Source organism: Onychomys torridus, chromosome 4 (assembly GCF_903995425.1).
Source record: "Onychomys torridus chromosome 4, mOncTor1.1, whole genome shotgun sequence".
NCBI lineage: Eukaryota > Metazoa > Chordata > Mammalia > Rodentia > Cricetidae > Onychomys > Onychomys torridus.
This window is the reverse complement of record NC_050446.1, coordinates 13,479,755-13,499,365: the sequence shown is the minus strand read 5'-3', so window position 1 is coordinate 13,499,365 and position 19,611 is coordinate 13,479,755. Positions and strand designations below refer to the sequence as shown.

The following is a 19,611-nucleotide window of genomic DNA, read 5'->3' as shown; positions in this document are numbered from 1 at the left end:
ACCTTTAATCCCAGCACTGGGGAGGCAGAGGTAGGTGGATCTCTGAGTTCAAGGCCAGCCTGGTCTACAGGACAGGCACCAAAACTACACATAGAAACCCTGTCTTGAACCCCCCCCAAAAAAACCCCCCCAAAAACTCATTCCCACGCAAACTATTAAAGTTTGATATTTATTTATTTACTTATTTTAAATTTTTTCGAGACATGTTTTCTCTGTGTAGCTTTGTTGCCTTTCCTGGAACTCATGCTACAGACCAGGCTGGCCAGAGATTACCTGCCTCTGCCTCCCAAGTACTGGGATTAAAGGCATGCACCACTACCGCCCAGTTAAAGTTTGAATTTTTAATAAAAGTCAGGCAGAACTGGTGCAAATATGCTGACTGAAGGGAGGAGGCCCATGGGTCTGCTGAGACCATATCTAGGTTACCAGGTTCAGTGAGTCAGTCTACGGGATTAGAACAGAATGCTGTTTATCCTTACCTTTAAAATTTTCTCCAGTTGTAAACTCCTTCGTAAATGCTCTAAAATACTAAAGGAAAAACACACAGAAAAATAAGAAACAGCTTGGGGAAGCTGTGCATGTGTTTTATACTTAAACAAGATGACTGCTGTCTTACCCAGGAGTTCTGATCAAGTCCCTCCCAAAGTCACACTGACTGGACAAGACATGTTCCCTGCCTCCATGACACCAGCGTTCCTGCAGCTGTGTTGACCACTGTGCTAAGCACCAACTGGGTTTTATCATGTCACTTCTAGTCCAACAGGATCTGAAGCAAGACAACTCACTAGGGCGGGGTCCTTACAAGGGTGGTGTCCCTTGAAGAGCAATTTGAGGGCACAGGTTCCAGGGAAGAGGGGCTATCCAGAGCCTCTGAGAAGATGGGCGCTTCTGACCAGAGCTGCCCATCAGAAGCACATCAATGACAGCTGAGGCAGGTAGTATTCCCAACAAAAGGAGACCAGTGCTGACACACAGAGGACTCTCTGTAACAAGGTGGGGAAAGCAGAAGCAGTCAGGAGGAACGTGGACAGACATCTAACAGTCCCACAAGAATAAAAACACAGATGTGACTGTCACCAGGAAGACAGGGAGCACAGGCACTTTGCCCTGCACCATGGGTAGATGTATTATGTTGTGGGAGGGGCTGGCCCCACTGGTTCCTCTGGCCTTCTTCCCAGACCCAGTCAGGGAAACTTGTGTGTGTGTGTGTGTGTGTGTGTGTGTGTGTGTTGGGGGTGCTCACAGCAGCACTGGGCCATGTAATAAAAGCTAGGAGATATCCCAACACTCAGTAGAGAGGGGCATCACATTCAATGAGACATTACTGCAGAGCCAAACCAAGGAGTCACAGCAGTGCCCAGTGTAAATCTTGGCAAAGTCATCTGAAGTACAAGAAAGAAGATCCAGCACTGTTGAATAGAGGGTATGAAGCGAAAAGCCAAGTAAAACAGGGATACATGTGACATTATCAGCCCAGTGTAGAAAGCAAGAGAACAAGCAACAAGGGCCTATAAGGTGCCATATCGAGCTTCACACTGGGAGGCCAGGTGGTCACAGGGTGGCAGAGTCCAGGCAATGAATGGGTGGGGGAACACGGGCACCACTGTGCTGGATTCTGCCTCTGACAGTGCACAGTACTAGCAGGACAGAAGTGCAGAGCTGGGGTCACAGGCTCTTCAGAAATTATCTCTGAGTTGGGCAGTGGTGGCTCACACCTTTAATCCTAGCACTTGGGAGGTAGAGGCAGGCAGGTCTCTGAGTTCAAGGCCAGCCTAGTCTACAAAGTGGGTTTCAGGACAGCCAGGGCTACACAGAGAAACCCTGTCTTAGGAAAAAAAAAAAAAAGAGGAGGGGGAAGAAGGGGGTGGGGCTGTGGTTTTGGAGAGGTCCATAAGTGCAAGCATGTGGCCACACATTCATGCACTCACTAAGCAGTGGACCTTTGGCAGGGTCACAGGTAGCATCTCCGCCCTCTAGTGGAAGAAACATGTCCAAGTTTGTCGGAAGGACCAAGTGCAGCCCAGGCAGCAAGGTGCAGGGGAACCACTTCCATCAATCACTGCTGGTGCCTTCTGCCAGTAACAGGAGACCAAGCAGGATGGCTCCCCACAAGGATAGGCACCCAACAGGCTTGTGTGAACAGGGGCTTCATACAGCAGCTGGCTCTTCATTAGAGCCTTCTGTGACTCAAGATGAGGAACAAGGGGCAACATGCTAGGTCTGCAAATCCCCACAAAGTTTTTAGACTTCAAGCCAGAAATGATAACCTAGGAGTTACTGGTACCAGAATTCTACCTAAAATCCCCCTGTGAAAAAGGCAGGACTGGAGCAGAGGTCAAGGTTGCCGGGGGCTCACCCTGAAGGTGGGGTAGAAGTGGATGTCATATGTGCGGCACACGTCCTGGTTCTTTTCTTCTGCACAGTCCAGAGCAGCAACACGGATGGCAGCAGCCCAGTCTACAAGGCAAGGATGGGATCCTGAGCAGAGTTGCCAGCACCAAACCATCTTGTGCTAGGCAGTATCTGCATGAGCACCAGCTGCCCCAGTGAAACCACCTGTGCACCTCCCTTACGCTGTTCATGAGCTCTGTGCTGAGCTGGGAGAGCAGAGCAACATTTCAATGAAGTTAGAGGCGCTTCCTCCACTGATGACTGAGGAAACAGTTTCGCTGAACTCTCCCATCCCACGGCAGCTTGCCGTGCAACATTTCCTATTAAAGACACCTACCCAATGGGTAGAAGTGCAGGAATCGAAGCATTGTCTGCAACACTACAAAGACCAAGCAGAGCATGCACAGTGACCAGATAGACCTGGTGGGCCCAGAAACGTGCAACCATTTTTTAAGTCAGGCCAGTGGTCTGCATGGATAGTACCCGCCTCCCCACCCAACCCATCGCCCAGGGATGCACATGCCACTGCTGCGGAAGAGGGGCAGTTTTCGATCTCCTTTCTTAGTTTCAAGGTTTTCCTTGAGAACTTTCAACAAGTGTGTGTGCACACACACAGAAGCATGCACCAGAAAAAGTATAACAACCCCCTACAAGCCTTGTCTTGGTGTCAGTAATTACCAGCTCTTGTGAATGTTCTATTCAAATCCCTACCCAGTTCTAGAACTCAGGAAGTAACCTCAGATCCAAAACATTGGTCATAAATCTTCCTGTCTTTTTCAGTCCAACACACTGCCATGGCCACAGCAAATGAGTTATGCTCCTAACGCCATTAGGCACCTAGTTGAAACATCTCCTCCCATCCTGTCCACATCTGACACTCTCCCTAGAGCTCCTGTAAAAGGGGCATAGGTAGAGATTTTTATCGGGTTCTTTTGCTGGGATTAGTTTTAAGAAGAGAAGTGTAAGTGGGGTGTGCCTTTAATCCCAGCATTCCAGAGGCAGAGCCAGGTGGATCTCTGAGTTTGAGGCCAGCCTGGTCTATAGAGCAAGTTCCAGGGCAGCCAGGGCTATAGAGAAACCCTGTCTCAAAAAAAAAAAAAAAAAAAAAAAAAGTGAAGTGTGCTTCTGCAGGAGTGTGAGGGGGAGACTTGGCACCGCCCTCATTATTATAATAAACACACATCAGATCAGGGCTGCAGCCTCTCTTCTCACCTCTCACCCAGGGGAGGGACACTTTGCAAGGGAAGTCACTTCCTAGTAATACAGAGATGAGTGCCTGGCTCTTCTCTGCCTTGCCTTCTGGTCACTAATATCAGGTACACCTTAGGTAACTGCAGGGGTCCTTCTAAGAGTGTACCCTTTCTCCAGGGTATTAAAATTACACCATTACACACAGTTCCAGGCATCTGGTCCTGCAGGGGTCCTTTTAGACCCAGGCCCAAGAAGTGCTGGGCTTGCCTGGTGGCCTGTGCATGGTCAGCAGCATGGCATAGCTCACAGGTACATAGTGTATGTAGGCAGGGGGAACGGGCATGAGAGACAGAAGAACCACCTGGGTGACCCTGTATATGCTCTGTCTGGAAGTCATTTGATTTCTGGTCAGGAGCTCATGCAGTGGGTCACTGGTCATCAGCATGGACTGAAGGGGCAGTGTCACAAGACACAACAGCATGTGCCAGAGCTCAGTGACTGTCTACCTTGTGAACCACCCGTGTCCTACCTACCACCCCGACTTACAATATACATCCTTTTTCTCTTTTATTAAGAGTAAGAAACAAGAATAGGTCATTCACAGATAGTAACCAAACACTGTTGGCTACAAAAGGCCAGCTCAGTCCCAAGGCCACTTTAAAAGCATAGAAGAAAAGCCCAGTGTTTCTGAATCATAGCCATAGCTTCCTGGAGTTTCAAATGGCACAGAACTGAGGAAGAACAGTTAATACTGCCCATCCAATTAGGGGCAGATGGCACAGAAGGCACTCTGAGGCTCAAGGTGCTTCAAGGGCAGATTCCCGCCCTGCATCTGGCACAGCAGCTCTGCCACCCTGATTTGACTCACAGACCCAACCAATTCTCTCTGCTCACTGGGTGTTTCCACCCACACTTTCCTTCCATGTTCTAGAAAAGCACCTTCTGCCTGCCAAGAGTGTAACAATGAAAATCTCCAAGAGTAAAATGCAGGAACCAGTCTCCCAGCTACCTGAAATACCAAACCCACCTAGAATTGGGATGGATGCATCTAGGTTTTCATGGTGGGGTCTGGTTCTCTTTTTGTTTTTCTGAATTTTCTTAAGCATGCACATAAGGAGAACTGAGTATAGGGGCTGGTTCTCAGTGGCAGAGTACATCCCTGGGCTGATCCTGGTACTGTGGCAGCTGCTTGCTGGTACTGGGTACTAGCTTTGTGTTTCTCAGATTCTGCATTCCAGAATGCAAACCAGAAGGCCACTCACTCCAACACAAGGCCCAGGAAAGGAGGGTTCCCAGGGCTGCAGGAGACAGTGCTCACCAAGACAACCAAGCAGCTCTGTAGTTTGTGTCTATTTGTTTTGTTTGTTTTTGTCTGAGACAGGCTCTGGCTAGGTAGCCCAGACTGGTCTTGAACTTGAAATGCTCAGTCTCCTGAGTGCTAAGACCATAGACTGGCTGGTTATGGCTCTTTTAATATCCCCAAATATAGCCCAGCACTAGGGACTACACATGAGCCCTCCTGAAATGACTTGGCGTTTAGAAGACCGAAGGCACTAAGAGAATGTGGTGATATTTTGTTTGTGCTCTAACAAATAAAGCTTGCCTAGAGATCAGAGGGTAATTTACACCACTGCCAAGGTGGGAGGAGACAGGAGCTCAGTCCTTTTGGCTGAGGAGCTGGCGAGGTGAGAGGTGGCTACAGCTTGCTCCTTTGTCTCTCCGATCTTTTAGCATTTACCCTGATTTCTGACTCCAGGTTTTTATTATAAGACCAATTAGGATCTGTGCTACACCAGCCTAGTCCACTAGGAATGCAGAGCAGTGCTTGCTGACAACTGCACCCTGGATCTCCATCAGAGCAAGGCCTCAACACTGATCCACAGATTTCGCCGAGCCCATGGTAGGCACTGTCCCAAATGTGTGAGCAACCTCCCAGCCCTGCAATGTAATCAGCACAGAACACTGCAAAGGGTCTTTGATCCACACTGTCCCATTCCAGTGCCCTGTGACCGTCACAGCTCTTACTTTGTACATAAGTACCCACATGATGAGGGAGGAAGAGGGAACCCTAGAACCAACTGTCCTGACAAGGATACCAGGACAGAGACAAGGAAGTAGGATGTGTGGGGAAGCTGACGTTTCTGAGTGCTAATTTACTACCTGGGCTCTGGGAAGTAGCAAGGTGCACTGAGCCATGCTATCAAGATAGAAGACTCTTAGCTCAGCTGCAAACCTCATGCAAAACAAACAGCAACAGGAACTCACAAAGGGCTTCAACAGAACTCCATGGCTTCAAATAACAATCTTTACAGGTCCCCACAGTCACACAGCACTCCTTCAGATCTCTTGGGCCTGGATCCCATTTTGCTCCCTTGGCTGGGTTCTTTCCGGTCTCCTCCAGGTCCCTGAGGGATACCACTTACAACATCCACAACACTCAGGTGCACGAAGGTGAAGGTGAGGACAGTGAGGAGTCATCAGCCAGTGATACTGCAGACTGTTCCAGGGTGACAACATGGTTAGGCCAGGGGAAGCAAGGCTGAGACCTCTCCAGGGACACAGAGAAAGGTCTTCTTACCACATGAGCATTTGTAGAACTCTTACTAATGACATTTTAAAAAATCAGCAATGCCCTCTGACCTCAAGAGATTCAAAAGAGCAGGCCCTGTGAACACAAATTGTACCAGACACCGTGCATGTGCATTACAGACAAGGGCTGGGAGCAAGTCCTCCTTTCCATGTTGTTAGGGCAATTGGGACTGACTCACCACAATGTCCACTTCTGGCCTCTCTGGCCTGGCCCGCCCTGAGCACTGTCTCTGTGGTGACTGCAGTTGGCTGTCCTAGCATCTCTCCTGAAATGTCCTGTCTTCCCCCTCAGCTCCAGGTGTCTCATACAGGTACAGTGGAGACACCATGGGCTCTCTCCTTCAGACTCACAGCAGTCATTCCAATCATATGGGGTCAGCTGCCCTGCCCTCTGACCCCATATGGGGCAACTGTTGGCTTGAAAAGGAGAAGCCCTGGGTTGCCCACACTGTTTCAGCAGTCTAAAGCCTCAGCATGCAGGAGGAGCCATCACTGCGGGACTGAGAAAGAGCAATAACCTGGAGTTTACCTCCTTCAGATGTTTGCGATAACAAGGTCATTGCCAGTGATGGAAATCCTTACCACGAGTCCACCCTGCAGCATCAGAGCATAGTTTCCAAAGAATTAAAGCAGATTCTCAAGCCAGGTGCGGAGGTGCATACGTGTAATCCCAGTACCTGGGAGGCAGAGGCAGGTCAATCTCCAAGTTTGAGGCCAGCCTGACCCACAGAGTAAATTCCAGAATAGCAAGGGCAAAACTGAGAAACCCTGTCTCAAAAACCAAAACAAAAAGAAAAAAAGAAAAAGCAGATTCTCGCTGAGGGACCGATGTCACCATGTTAACAATGTTCTTCATCAGAACACTGAAGGCCCTGGTGAGGTGGCGCACAAGAGCGCCAGGGACAGTGAGGGGCTAGGGCAAAGCTGTCTTAGCGCTGACCCACACCATCAGATCTTACTGACTGAGTAAGATGTGAAGTTCACAGAACTGTAGCCAGGGCTAGTGAGCAATGAACATCAGCCACCCAGACACCCCTGGATTACTAGTTCCTGTGAAAACAAGTCCTAGTATGAGATGGAAAGGACCCGAGGCCCACAGTGGCTGAGGATGAAAGCAGCCAGAAGGCAGAAGCTGGCCAGGCTGGGAACATGACCATACCTTGATCTCAAATGCAATGGGTTATGAAGTCTCCTCCTAAGAATCACTCCTCACCCTTGCCGTAGGGTAAGCGTTGGCCCAAATCTATCTATACAATTGGTTGGGTATGTGGTGCACACCACACCTGGAACCCCAGCATCAAAAAGCAAAGGCAAGAGGATTGCAACTTTGAAGACAAGACTGGGCTACATAGCAAGACCTTGACAAATCACCACCCTCCTCTACCAAAGGAAAAGAGCCAAGGACCCTCACGAGTATGTGTTGCCGCTGTTCTGTCCACTGGGAACCTCACAGGCCTGAAATGGCCTGCAAAGCCCCTGAGCTGACCTTAGAAGTTAAGACTTTCTTCTGCTTCCTCACCACCATCAGACCCTTGGCTGTGGGGAGCAATGACCCTACTGATCTCTATCCAGTAAGGGTAGGAAGAGTTACTTTGCCTTTCTTAGTGTCCCAGTTTTTCCTAACTTTTACCCAGACACTTCACAGAAGTCTACTCTGCCATGTAAAACCATGGTTTGTTTTTGGTTACTCGTCCTTTAGGGCAGAATGCCCACTGTCTGCCAGGTCACCACCCTGGAACTCTTTTAACACCCTCTGGACCTGGGGTCCTGCCTGCCTGGGCTCTCTGCCCTTCCTGTGGCCAGTCACAGGGGCAGCTCCTCAGAGGGCGATAGCAGGCTTCCCCAACTGCCAGCTCCTTTAGCAGGGGCAGGTTAGTCCTGCAGTTACTTTCTTTCTCACATACTACACGTCCCTCTAATGAACAAGGACCTGCCTGCTTTGCCCACTGCTCCCTTCAGCCTAGCAGAGCTGGGGTGAAGAGATGTGAGAATCAGCTCAGAGCCCACACTGCCAGCTGCCAACGCTGAAAGTCCAGCTTTAGCCTCACACAAGCACCACCTGCCCTGCTGCTACTTCAGATCCCTGTGAGTCCATAAGGCACCTGCAGAGCCACACTTGAATAAAGTGCCCCTAAACAGAGGGCATCCAGGGAAAGGGGCATGTGTGCTGGCATCTCATGGGGTAAAACCAGCTGGGCCTATGCACCCTGAGAAAGCTGCAACAGACGGCAATGACAGTTAGGAACTGTGAGGCCGAAGCCTGAGGCTGGCAGATGGACAGCATTCACAGCAAACAAAAGACACAGCACCCACTTTACCAAAAAATGGGATCCAGAACCCCGAAAAGGCTGGCTTTGGGGTGTGTGCCTCATTCAGCAGTGCCTGTCTTGCCTATCCAGGACACCATACTAAAAGAAACCAAATGCAAATTGCTTGTTTGCACCGGCCTAGCTGTCCCCTCCAATGTGGGGTAACAGGGCCCCCACTGGAGGGCAGAGGTTGCGAGAGGGGAGGGTGACTAACTACAAGTGACTTCTGGCTTGTACTCAGCTTAGCCACTTTAGACTACAGGCTTAGAAATATCTAAACTAATTACGATACATAGTAGACCCAGTTATTTCAAATTTATTTGTCAAGTGATTCGATTGCTGAATGAACAGATTCAACTTTTCTGATCACTTGCCATGTCTCAATGGAGAAGCAGAGGAAATCCTGATTTTGCAACCAAGCATCATTGGTTCTAGAAAACGATTACAAGTAAATTAGGCTCAGGACTGTTCTAGCTCTCTCACAAAATACTGGGCCACCATGTCTCCAAGCCCACATTCCAGACACCCAGAACCTTCTCTCTGAGAGCATTCCTTCTCTTGGCAAAGCAAAGGTCTTGTTGGGAGCTCCAACTCCAAGCTCCAAGTACGGGACACATGGGTCTGGGTAGAAAGGAAATCCATTTTCCACGAGTGCAACCCAGCACTTGACACCCACCAGTCACCCAGGACCAGTGTGGGAACCAAGCACTCTTCCCCAGCCTCACTGAGAGTGGCTGGGGCCTCAAGGTTCTTCACTCTTAGCACTTGGTTTATTTAGTCTTGGTAAGCTGAAAAACAATACGCCCCTAAGCATTCAAGGGTGTACTGGGGTGAGGTTAACAAGCCCTGTTGGTTAGATGGTAAAGCATATGCTGGAGACACAAGAAAGGAGTTGCTGTGATGCCTGGGTCCCTTCCACTTCCTGGTACTTGGAATGCAATGGTGACAGTCCTCTGGGTGGATGGCCAACCTTGTTAAGTAAAATAACCCACTTGGCTATTTGAAAATACACAGTTGGGGATTTAGCTCAGTGGTAGAGTGCTTGCCTAGCAAGTACAAGGCCCTGGGTTCGGTCCTCAGCTCTGGAAAAAAAAAAAAAAAAAAGGAAGATACACAAGCAGCTGAGGTCCCTAACATGCTAACTGCAGCTACCTTGGAGAAGCACACTCTGGCCAGTTGGCAGCTGGCACTGGCTAATGGTAAAGTGACCAGATGGCTGTGACATACACTGAAGAGTGGTTGCCCTCTGCAGATTCCAGGACTCTGGGCCTGCCAAACCCCTCAGCGATTACTGTCCCCAGTGTCCCTCTCTGTTTTCAGTAAATGGATAACGGGCATGCTATAAATACTAAGTGGTCATCTTCAAGAGCCTGTGTCCTAAGCAAGCAGAAGATACCAGACTCCATGGGAATGAGAGCCTAGGGGAGGCATAAAGGCTTAGCTACTGCTGGCAACAGTAACAGAGCACTCAGTCCTCCGCCTGTGGATGGTACACTCTGTGCCTATCTATCTGTCCAACACCTCCTACTCTCAATTCCCAATGTCCTCTGTAGGGACACAGGAAGTGTGTCAGTGGGGCTCTAGAATCACCTGTGCCTGGACTTGGGCCCTGGCCTGTCACCTGGGTACCCTCAGCTGCAATAGAGACTAACTGCCTCCTTGCCAGACAGTTCTAGACTCATTCTAGACGCTGTGGTGATGGCCTGGCAGTTCTCCTGTTCCCCTTCAAATCCTTCACCAAGAATTTTAGGACCAACAACAGATCTGCCCTCCTCTCCAAGGTGTACTTGAAGGGGAGAGAAGAGCCAGAGATCACAGACAGCTCAGAGGGACACAGGCTCAGCCTTCAGGGAACATTCCTGTTCTCCTAGGCCTCTATGATGACTGCCAGTGCAATCTACTCTTCAGTGGCCAGCAAAGTAAGTACAGGTGTCAACTGCCAACCCAGACTGAGGTAAACATGACACTTGGGATAAACGATTTCAACTGAACAAAACAGTAGACCTTTTTGTTTTGGTTTTGGTTTGGTTTTTCGAGACAGGGTTTCTCTGTAGCTTTGGAGCCTGTCTTGGAACTCACTCTGTAGACCAGGCTGGCCTCAAACTCAGAGATCTGCCTATCTCTGCCTCCTGAGTGCTGGGATTAAAGGTGTGCGCCACCACCGCCCAGCACAGCAGACCTTTTTTTAACCCATCTCTCATAAAGAAAAACACTATTTTCCCCTAAAAGTCAGTGAAGAATCAAAGAAACACCATCGTAAGTTTTTGAGGAAGTGAAGGCATCCTGAACCAAAGACACAAGTGTTATTCGGAGTCTTATTTTTTAAAAAATAGAAAACCCAGAGCCAGATATCAGGGTGAAAACTGAAAGATCAGAGATGCAGAACAAGCCACAGCCAACCTCACCTGGCCAACTCCTCAACAGATCCTGTTTCCTGAACTGAAAGCCTCTGAGTCCTCACCCGAAAGGATCTCAGCTGAACTGCTTTAGTTCCTGTTTCCTTACGCCTTGTATACCTTTCTCCTCCCTGCTGTCACTTCCTGGGATTAAAGGTGTGTGTGCTTCCCAGTACTGGGATTAAAGGTGTGTGCCACCACTGCCTGGCTCTGTTTCTAGTGTGGTCTTGAACTCACAGAGATCCAGACAGATTTCTGCCTCCAGAGTGACAGGGTTAAGGATCTGTGCCACCATTGTCTGGCCTCTATGTCTAATCTAGTGGCTGGCTCTGTTCTCTGATCCTAAGACAAGCTTTATTAGGGTACGCAATATATCACCACATATAAGGCTGGAGAAGCCCTCCCTCTATAGACCTTCCAGCCACTCACTCCAATCAGACAAGTTTAGGGGCAGGAAGGCAGACATGGGCCACCTTCTAGTTCCCATGCCCACCCATGGCAACAAAGCCAGTCCAGTCAGAGCCTGGGGTGGGTTTGGGGAAACCCATTGGGTGCTATTTCAAGGGGACAGGAAGAGACTCTTAGGAAGAACCCAATCAAGGCCTGCATGCCTAGCTGACAGGTGACTGATCACCCCGTGTGGCTAAGCACCCTCTCTCCTGCTGGATGACCCAGGCAGGGAACCAGCAGGGAGCACAGTCAAATGGAGGCCAGGGCAGAAGGTCTAGTGCTTCCTTATTCTGCACAGGATTCCACAAGACAAGGCACTGAAGAGGTACTGAGCTCAATATCCCAGGACAGGGGTGAGAGCCAAACCCTTCCACAAGGGATGCCATCTCTTCCGCAGGTGTCTAGCAGTTAGGCAGGATCCCTTACAATAGCTGATCACACATCTTTGGAGCTTGTGCTGACAGGATGTTGGGACCCACCCAGCAGCCTAGGCTCAGAGGGCCCTGACTCAGGCAGCCTTGTCCTCAGCATCCCTGCTCCCCTCCTCAGGTCCTTATCTACTCCTGCCATCAGCTGCCTCACTGTCAACACACCTAGAGTCAGTCCCAGGCCCATCGTCTTGGCAGCCTCATTGCATTAAGTCAACCATGGCATTAGTTGTGGATCTTTTCTGTGGCTCTTTCACAGTTGCCCTTCCTTTCAAGTTCCGGGGACAATTTCAGCCCTCTCTTCTGTTGGTTTGGCTACACAAGGGCCCACCCGTAACATCTGATATGGTTTATGATATTTACTAGATTGAAAGCCAGAACCAGTTTAAACAAAGAAGCTGCCAGCAAGTCTTGCCGGGGTCACCTGCATGTCCACTGACAAGTATCAAGAACTGAAAAGTCCTCTCTACTACTGAGTGGCTTAAAAAATAAATAAATAAAAATAAAATAAAAACAAAATTACTATATAAACCCTGTCTTTTCAATCGCTGGTCTGTTTTGGCTAGAGCCTGCCAGAGACTTAAGAAAACTTGAGATGGCTCAGAGGTTAAAAGCACATACTGCTCTTGCAGGGACCAGGATTCGATTCCCAGCACCTACATCCTACAGCTCCAGCTTCGGAGGATCCAACACCTCTGTCCTCCACGGAAAACTGCACACACCTGTACACACCCACACCCACATAATTCAAAATAAAATAAATCTTAGGAAGAAGGAAAAAAGAAAACCTAAGACCCAAGAGAACAATGCCATTAGATTCTACATAAAAGCCTAGCACTCAAGAAGCAGAGGTCGGTGGATTCAAGGCCAGTCTGGGCTACTCTAATGAAATTCTTTAAAAAAGAAAAAAGTGTCCCAACAACGAGGAAAGAGAAGGTAAACATTTTAAAATAGTCATTTGCAATTGTGTACTTGGAAAAAGGCTTCTCTGCAAATCTGTTTAAGAAAAACACAGCAGTGTTCAACGCCAGACCTAAAACCAAAGGTGCAAGAAGAGTACCAATTTGTTGTTTTGCACTGTGAGATCTGTAATTAGAGGTTAGTTCAACAGTAGGAAGCTGGTGAAGCCTGGGAAAGCTACTGCACAGCCACTTACATCCCATTTACAGGAGCTGCTGGAAGGGGTCTGGGGTCTGCAAAGGTGAGTAATTCGGCACTAAGAAAGCAACGATTTCTCAAAAGCTATGGTTAGTGAACAAGAAGCCCATCGAGAAGACGCTTTGTAAACTTTCTGCTTCTGCACGGCACAGTGTCCCCACAGTGTCTGGGTCCCTAAGTTTCTCCGCCCGCAGCCCACCAGATGGACGGCTACCTAGCAAACCAGGCTGGGGTTTGACAGGAATGGGGATCTTCCAGAGTGGAGACGGTGCGCTCCGAAATGCAATGGCTGGGGATGGGGAAGGTCAAGGCTGGTCAGGGAGTGGCCAGGATAAGAGGCTGGGGACAGGATGAAGTCGGTGTTCGGAGAGCTGGCGACCTCAGCAAAGCCATCTGCCCCTGCTGTGGCTTCGACCCACACAGCTGTTGCGCAGGAGGAACGTCGGCCGGCGCGCAGGACCCTCACCTCGCACGTCCGCCGCCAGCGCTCGCCAGGTGGGCGCATAGCCGATGCAGTGGCCGCACCACGACGAATGGAACTGCACTAGCCACGCGGCCGAGCTGTTGCCCGTGGCCGAGCGCACGCTGCCGCTGTCCAGCAACCACACGGCGTCCTCGCCCACGCGGTACAGCCGCGCCGCGCCGCCCTCCCGGGGCCCCACCGCCGCCACCGCCGCCAGCAGCAGGAGCAGCCGCGCAGCCCGAAGAGAGGGCGCCCGCCGCGCCTCAGCTCCGGGACCGCGCGCCACAGCCCCGGCCGCCGCCATGTTGGGAGTGCCGCCGGCGCGCCGACCTTTCACCCTGGCAACCGCCATCACGTGCTTGCGCGCGCCGGTCCCGCCCTGGGCATTGGCCCCGCCCCCAAATTAGCTAGTCCTCTCAAGCACCACCCCTCGTTCTTCTCGCCCCGCCCCCGTGATCTTATCCCACCCGGCGCTCGGGTCATTCTAGGTCCGGCCTTGCTCGCTCTTCTTGCCCCGCCCCCGGACACTGGCCCCGCCCCAGAGTGCAGGCCCCGCCTCACTCCCTCGATCTGCCCCGCCCCCTTACCCCTGGCCCCGCCCCTGCTGTGGGTCTCTGCTGGCCCTGCCCCAATCTTAGTTTGCTCCTGACTACAGGTACTTTTCAACTGAGAGGTCTGGGCCTAGGTAGCCAGGTTTAGCAGGCCGAAATAGCTCATGCCAAGTTGAATGTGCAGTTGAGTTTCAGCCTGAAATGCATATTTAATTGGGCATAAATAGACTCAGACACTATTCTCTATGTACCTGAAATTCATATGTAACATGCATCCTGGATTTTATAAGCAACCTGTGATTTATCTGTCAACATCAAATGTCCATGATGATCACCTGGACCATTTTATAACCCAGAGGATATGGTAGAGCCACAGGGCAAAGTCAGACGATGTCTGGCTAAGATTGTAGAAGGGAGAAGTAGACATTTTTTTAGATAGGGTTTTAAGGCTGGAATGGAACTCACTATATAGCTAAGTCTGATCTTGGACTTCTTGTCTTCCCTAGCTCTGGGATTACAGATGTGTACCGTCGTGCCTTGGCTTCTCCAATCACTTAGTCCATTTTCCTATGCTAACATTCTGCTCTGCCAAACACTAGAGAGAACATACAAGCCAAGCTAAGTCCTAGTGCCCAGGGTTGTGTAGATCAAGAGAGCAAGTATTGGGGGCTGTTGTGCATATAACGGCATGGAGGCACCTCTTGGAAAGTTACTGGGTTGAGGGAAGGGCGAGAGGAACATGTACAAAGTTCCTGAGGTGAAATGAAGCCTGCTTTGGGAGACATAGGGAGTGAGGAGCTGGTTTTGGTTGGAGCAGAGCATACTAGGGCCAGAGCAGAAGTAAAGAGAGATGCCCCAATGACACCATGATGAGGGCTGATAGATGCCTGTGACTGTGGATTTGAGGGCATGAGGATGGGACCCCTGCATACCCCCATGAGAGATGGAGCAGGGCTTAGAACTCTGGTACCCACAGACCACAGGTTGGCTCTTATCATCAGAGACCTAACTGTGTCATTCTGTAACCTGGAAGGGCACAGCTGAAGGAAAGCCCTCCGTGCAGGTGAGCCGTAGGGTCAGGAAAAGGCTGGTGTGTGTACGTGCATATTAGTATCCTATTTTCCAAAGCCTGCAGTCTCGTTTTACAGACACCACGGTTGGCTCCCAGCTGGGTTCTGGAAGCATGGGGTGGAGGGCTGTGGGGATTGCCTGAGCAAAGGGAGAGAGACACTGATTGGGAGACAAATACAGAGAAGCTGTTTGGTGTTTAATGGCCCCCAAAGGGTGGGTAAGCAGGACCAGGAACCACAGAGACTGCTATGGAAGCTGCCTTGGGAAGCAGGCAGGAGAGGACCGGCTGCTTGGGCCTGAGTGGGTGTAGGAATGATCTAGACAAGGCCTGGCTGAGGCAGGAGAGCCTGAGCTTCAGGTCCCAACTCCACCCAGAAGGCAAGAAGGTCTGAGGCAGGCAGGTGGGATGGGGAAACCCATGGGGATATGAGGAAGGGATTCTGGAGTCTGGCTGAAGCCTCACTCCAGCTAACCCTCAAGAATTCCAAGGCAATTTGCATTTGCTGACACAGATGCAACATTTTCAAACAAGGATGTGAAAGGAGCAGCAGGAAGCCATGTCTGAGCGTTCTCAGTCTGAACCTGCAAGTTTCAGGAATCTCACAAGGAACCCCATTTGCAAGAAAAGATGCGTCTTAAACCCCTTGTGGCCCAAGGTTTTATTTTTAACCGATTTTGTAATCCCATCCAAAATGCCGTCAGAACCATCCTATAATCTCACTTATTGAAAAGGGAAAAGAGAGAAAGGGAAAACCCCTTAGGAACCTGTTGAGCAAGAAACTCTGACAGCCTGCAAAATCCTATATGCAGCTATTGCTAAACCACTTAGATAGGACTCTCCTTTGAGAAGCCAACACCCAGGCTTAGGTGTGCCCTATTTTTTCTCTGAGAATTTCTCTATTAAATCACTACGATGAAGTTTTTGTTACTTTCTTCCTAATGAACTCCACTACTATCAGGCTAGTCCTGAAATTCTTAACTATGGCAAAGTCAAGGATCTGGTGTTATCTGGATGGAAATCCTTGAAGGATAAGGAGACTACTTGGGTTGCTGGGGACCACATGGGTTGTGTCCATTGCTGCAACTGTGTCCTACTGATGATAAGTCCACTATACTCCCAGCCCACAGCAACTAGACTCCAGGGCTCAGACAAGAGGCACAATGAGAACATTCTGTGATCCAGGGAGTATATGGTTCTCATCCACTTGTTTTTATGAGGGTGGCTGTCATGGTGGGGCAGGGCAGGAAACCCTAGGGGCTTGGGACTACTTAGCAGGGCACTGACAGAGACAGATCACAGGAAAATCAAAGGTACAGGTTAACAGAGAAATAACTATTTTCTATGAAAAATAATGGCTTCTCCTGAGGCTCATGTCAAGATTTATTGGCCCAAGTGGTTGCAAAGGATCAGAACCAGGGCGGGTACAGCCTGAGACCTTGGAGGGAGGGACCTTGGGCTGAAGCCTCACCAGGGTCAATATGTCTGAATGCCAAAGCGCTCTGCTCGCACACATGCTAGCTAGATAAAGCGTGTCTAGCACTTTCTGTGGATATACTTTCTCTCCGCCCACAAGAGTAATTTCATGGCTTGGCTCCTGCAGCTACAGCAGTCTTCAGAAAGCCTGACCTGATTCTCATTAGTTTCCCATCACCAGCTTCCCTTCAAGGACACTGTGCCAAGGCTAAAGCATGCTGCACCTGCTCTGTACCCAGGGGAGGTGGCTCTGGGGAGATCCTGGCTGTATTGTATGTATAGCCCTAATGTGCCTAGCTTTCAGCACCAACCCCCATGAAACTAAGACTGGGCAGGGGCAAGGGGCTGCTGTGGACTTTGAGGCAAATTTGCAAGGTTTTGATGGGGGAGATTTATTGCCTTGCCAAACTTGTGTATGTAAAATACATAATTCCTCTAACTCAGCCTCATAAATCCAAAGAGGTTAGCAATAAATAGAAACAAGTAAAAAATTACAGACTAATTCATTCCAAAAAATCATAGGGCAGTCAATAGGAAAGCTGTAAGTCAGAAATGTGCCTTAAAATTATATACACTGGCTGGAGAGATGGCTCAGAGGTTAAGAGCACTGACTGCTCTTCCAGAGGTCCTGAGTTCAATTCCCAGCACCCACATGGTGGCTCACAACCATTGTTAATGAGATCTGGCACCCTTCTCTGTGTACATAATAACTAACTAACTAACTAAATAAATAAATAAATAAATAAATAAAGCTGAGCGGTGGTGGCACACGCCTTTAATCCCAGCACTGGGGAGGCAGAGCCAGGTGAATCTCTGTGAGTTTGAGGCCAGCCTGGGCTACCAAGTGAGTTCCAGGGAAGATGCAATGCTACACAGGGAAACCCTATCTCGAAAAACAAAACAAAACAAAACAAAACAAGTTATATGCACCAAAGAGTGCATATTTCCTGACTGGACCTGGACCAAACCTCTTCTGTGCTCTGGTACCAGCTGGGAAACCTGGTGCAGGATCTTAGCTGGCAGATCCCTGGAGCCAAGTGTTTGCTGGGCATACTGCACAAAAGTTGGCTTACTGGGAGCTCATTGGAGCTAGGAGGCTGGGATGCCCCTAAGGCCAAGTTAACTGTCAGTCTGCAAGGGGCTGTTAAGAAAGGGATCCTACTTCATAGCAGGGGCCCAAAGGAATTGTAAGTGGCCTGGAAACCATCACCAAAGCATGCAGCAGAGGCAGGACAGATCTGATGGCTTGGCACCACGGGGCTTTCCCATTCCACATGCCTGTTAAATTTGGGTTCCCCAGAGGCCATAAGCTAGTCAGAGGAGATGATGTCTTACAGTTGGGCGTCAGAGCATGGGTGGGAGAAGCCAAGCCGTGGACGGATCAGCTCTGGACTCACATGTCCCTAAGCCTAGCAGGATGCTCATCTATCAATAATCTGCACCCACAAGGGGCCTTCTCATTCAAGAAATAACTAGTTGCACAATTTTATGGCTGTATTAAAAGTCATTAATATGTACATTTTAAAAAGAAAACTATGATATGTGGATTATAATCAATAAAATTTGATTAGAAGCTTATTAGTTGTGGTACATGCCTTTAATCTCAGAACTTCAAGAGCCTGATAGAAACTGGATACTCTGCCCAGGGAAATACAGACACAGCCAGCCTGTAATGGGCATGAGAGAATCTCACCCATGACTGTCAAACATAGGTGAACATTGGACATTTATAGGCTGAGACAAAGGCAGAGCTCTGTGAGTTCAAGGTCAGCTTTTTCTATAGAAAGTTCCAGAACAGTTGGGGTTGTTACACAGAGAAACCCTGTCTCAAGAAGAAACAAACAAATACCCACAAAACCAAAAAAAATAAATTAAAAAAAAAAAAGCCATTTGATTAGAAGAGTCTGGAGAGATGGATGGCTCAGCAGATAAGAAAGAGTACCTGTTGCTTTTGAGGACCAGGATTTGCTTCGCAGCACCCACGTGGTGGCTCACAGCTGTTTGTGACTCCAGTTCCTGGCATGCAAACCCTCTTCTGACCTCTGCAGGTGCCAAGGCACACTCATGGTGCACAAACATTCATGCAGACCAAATAGTCACACACATAAAATAAAAATAATCCTTTGTGAAAAAAGTTTTAAAAAGAGATCAGATGGGCAGGGGTGATGGTAGGCGGGGGCAGGACCCATAGGAGAGCTCTTCACTAGCTCTATACTAGGCCCTATATTCCAGCCCCAACACTGGAAAAAGTGTTAAAAATGTAAGGTGGCTGAGCACGGCAAAGCAGGCCTGCGCTACTCAGGAGGCTGAGAAAGGAGGATTGCAAGTTCGAGGTCGCTTGGGCTAGAGTGAATTCAAGGCCAGCCTGGGAGCTCAGTAAGGTCTTGGTTTCTCTCTCCAGGTGCTGAGAAAAAGGAAAAGGAAGGTGTAGATGCTTGCTGCTAAACCTGAGTTTGATCCACAAACCCCGCGTGGTAGAAAAAGAGAACCGACTGCCAGTTCTTCCATGACCGAACCCAGACGCTGTGGCACCTATACACACACAGTAAAGGAGTGTTAAATAAGTGAAAGGGGCTGGGACGTAGTTCAACGTTAGCATGTTTTCCTAGTTTGTGCTAAGCCTTGGCCCAAGCCTCAATATTGTTTGCAGGGGGATATCTTGATATATACAGAATAAAAATGAAAAAAAAAAATCATTTTCTGAAGATAATTTCTGAAGAAATTATCTTAGACTTTACTCAAGTATTTTTAATTTTTAAAAACTGATATATAAAACAAAACACACATATTACCTAACTAGCACATGAAGTGTTCAACTTCTTTTATGTGTGTAATTTCCCAGGATACTGAACTAAACACCAACTCAGTGACCCAGACTTTTCATGAAGATAAACCAATTTCATTGGCACAGATTATTCATAAGCATAGTGTTTAAAGATTAAAATAAGATGTGAGCAAGACTGAGGGAAAGAAGGCGAGTTGGGGGGAAGGGAGAAAGGACAGGGTGGAGGGGATGAATAGAGTCAGAGTACATGATGCACTTGGGAGACAACGTCTTTATGAGACCCAGCAAGACGAACATACAGTGAATAGACATCAATAAACAAGAAATTAAAACAAAAGGATGGATGGTAGATGAT

At 49.0% G+C, this 19,611-nt stretch overlaps 1 protein-coding gene across 1 annotated transcript in view; it reads right to left on the bottom strand.

Annotated features, from left to right (window-relative positions):
• The window catches only part of Qsox2 (quiescin sulfhydryl oxidase 2), a 30,610-nt gene extending 16,891 nt beyond the window's left edge, over positions 1-13,719 (bottom strand). The window contains exons 1-3 of the mRNA XM_036185896.1: positions 13,379-13,719; positions 2,357-2,457; positions 480-528 (exon numbers count right to left, since the gene is read on the bottom strand). Of these exons, the coding sequence (XP_036041789.1) occupies positions 480-528; positions 2,357-2,457; positions 13,379-13,679 (451 nt within the window). The 5' untranslated portion in view covers positions 13,680-13,719. The remainder of the gene's footprint in view (positions 1-479; positions 529-2,356; positions 2,458-13,378) is intronic.
• Between the last annotated feature and the right edge of the window lie 5,892 nt (positions 13,720-19,611).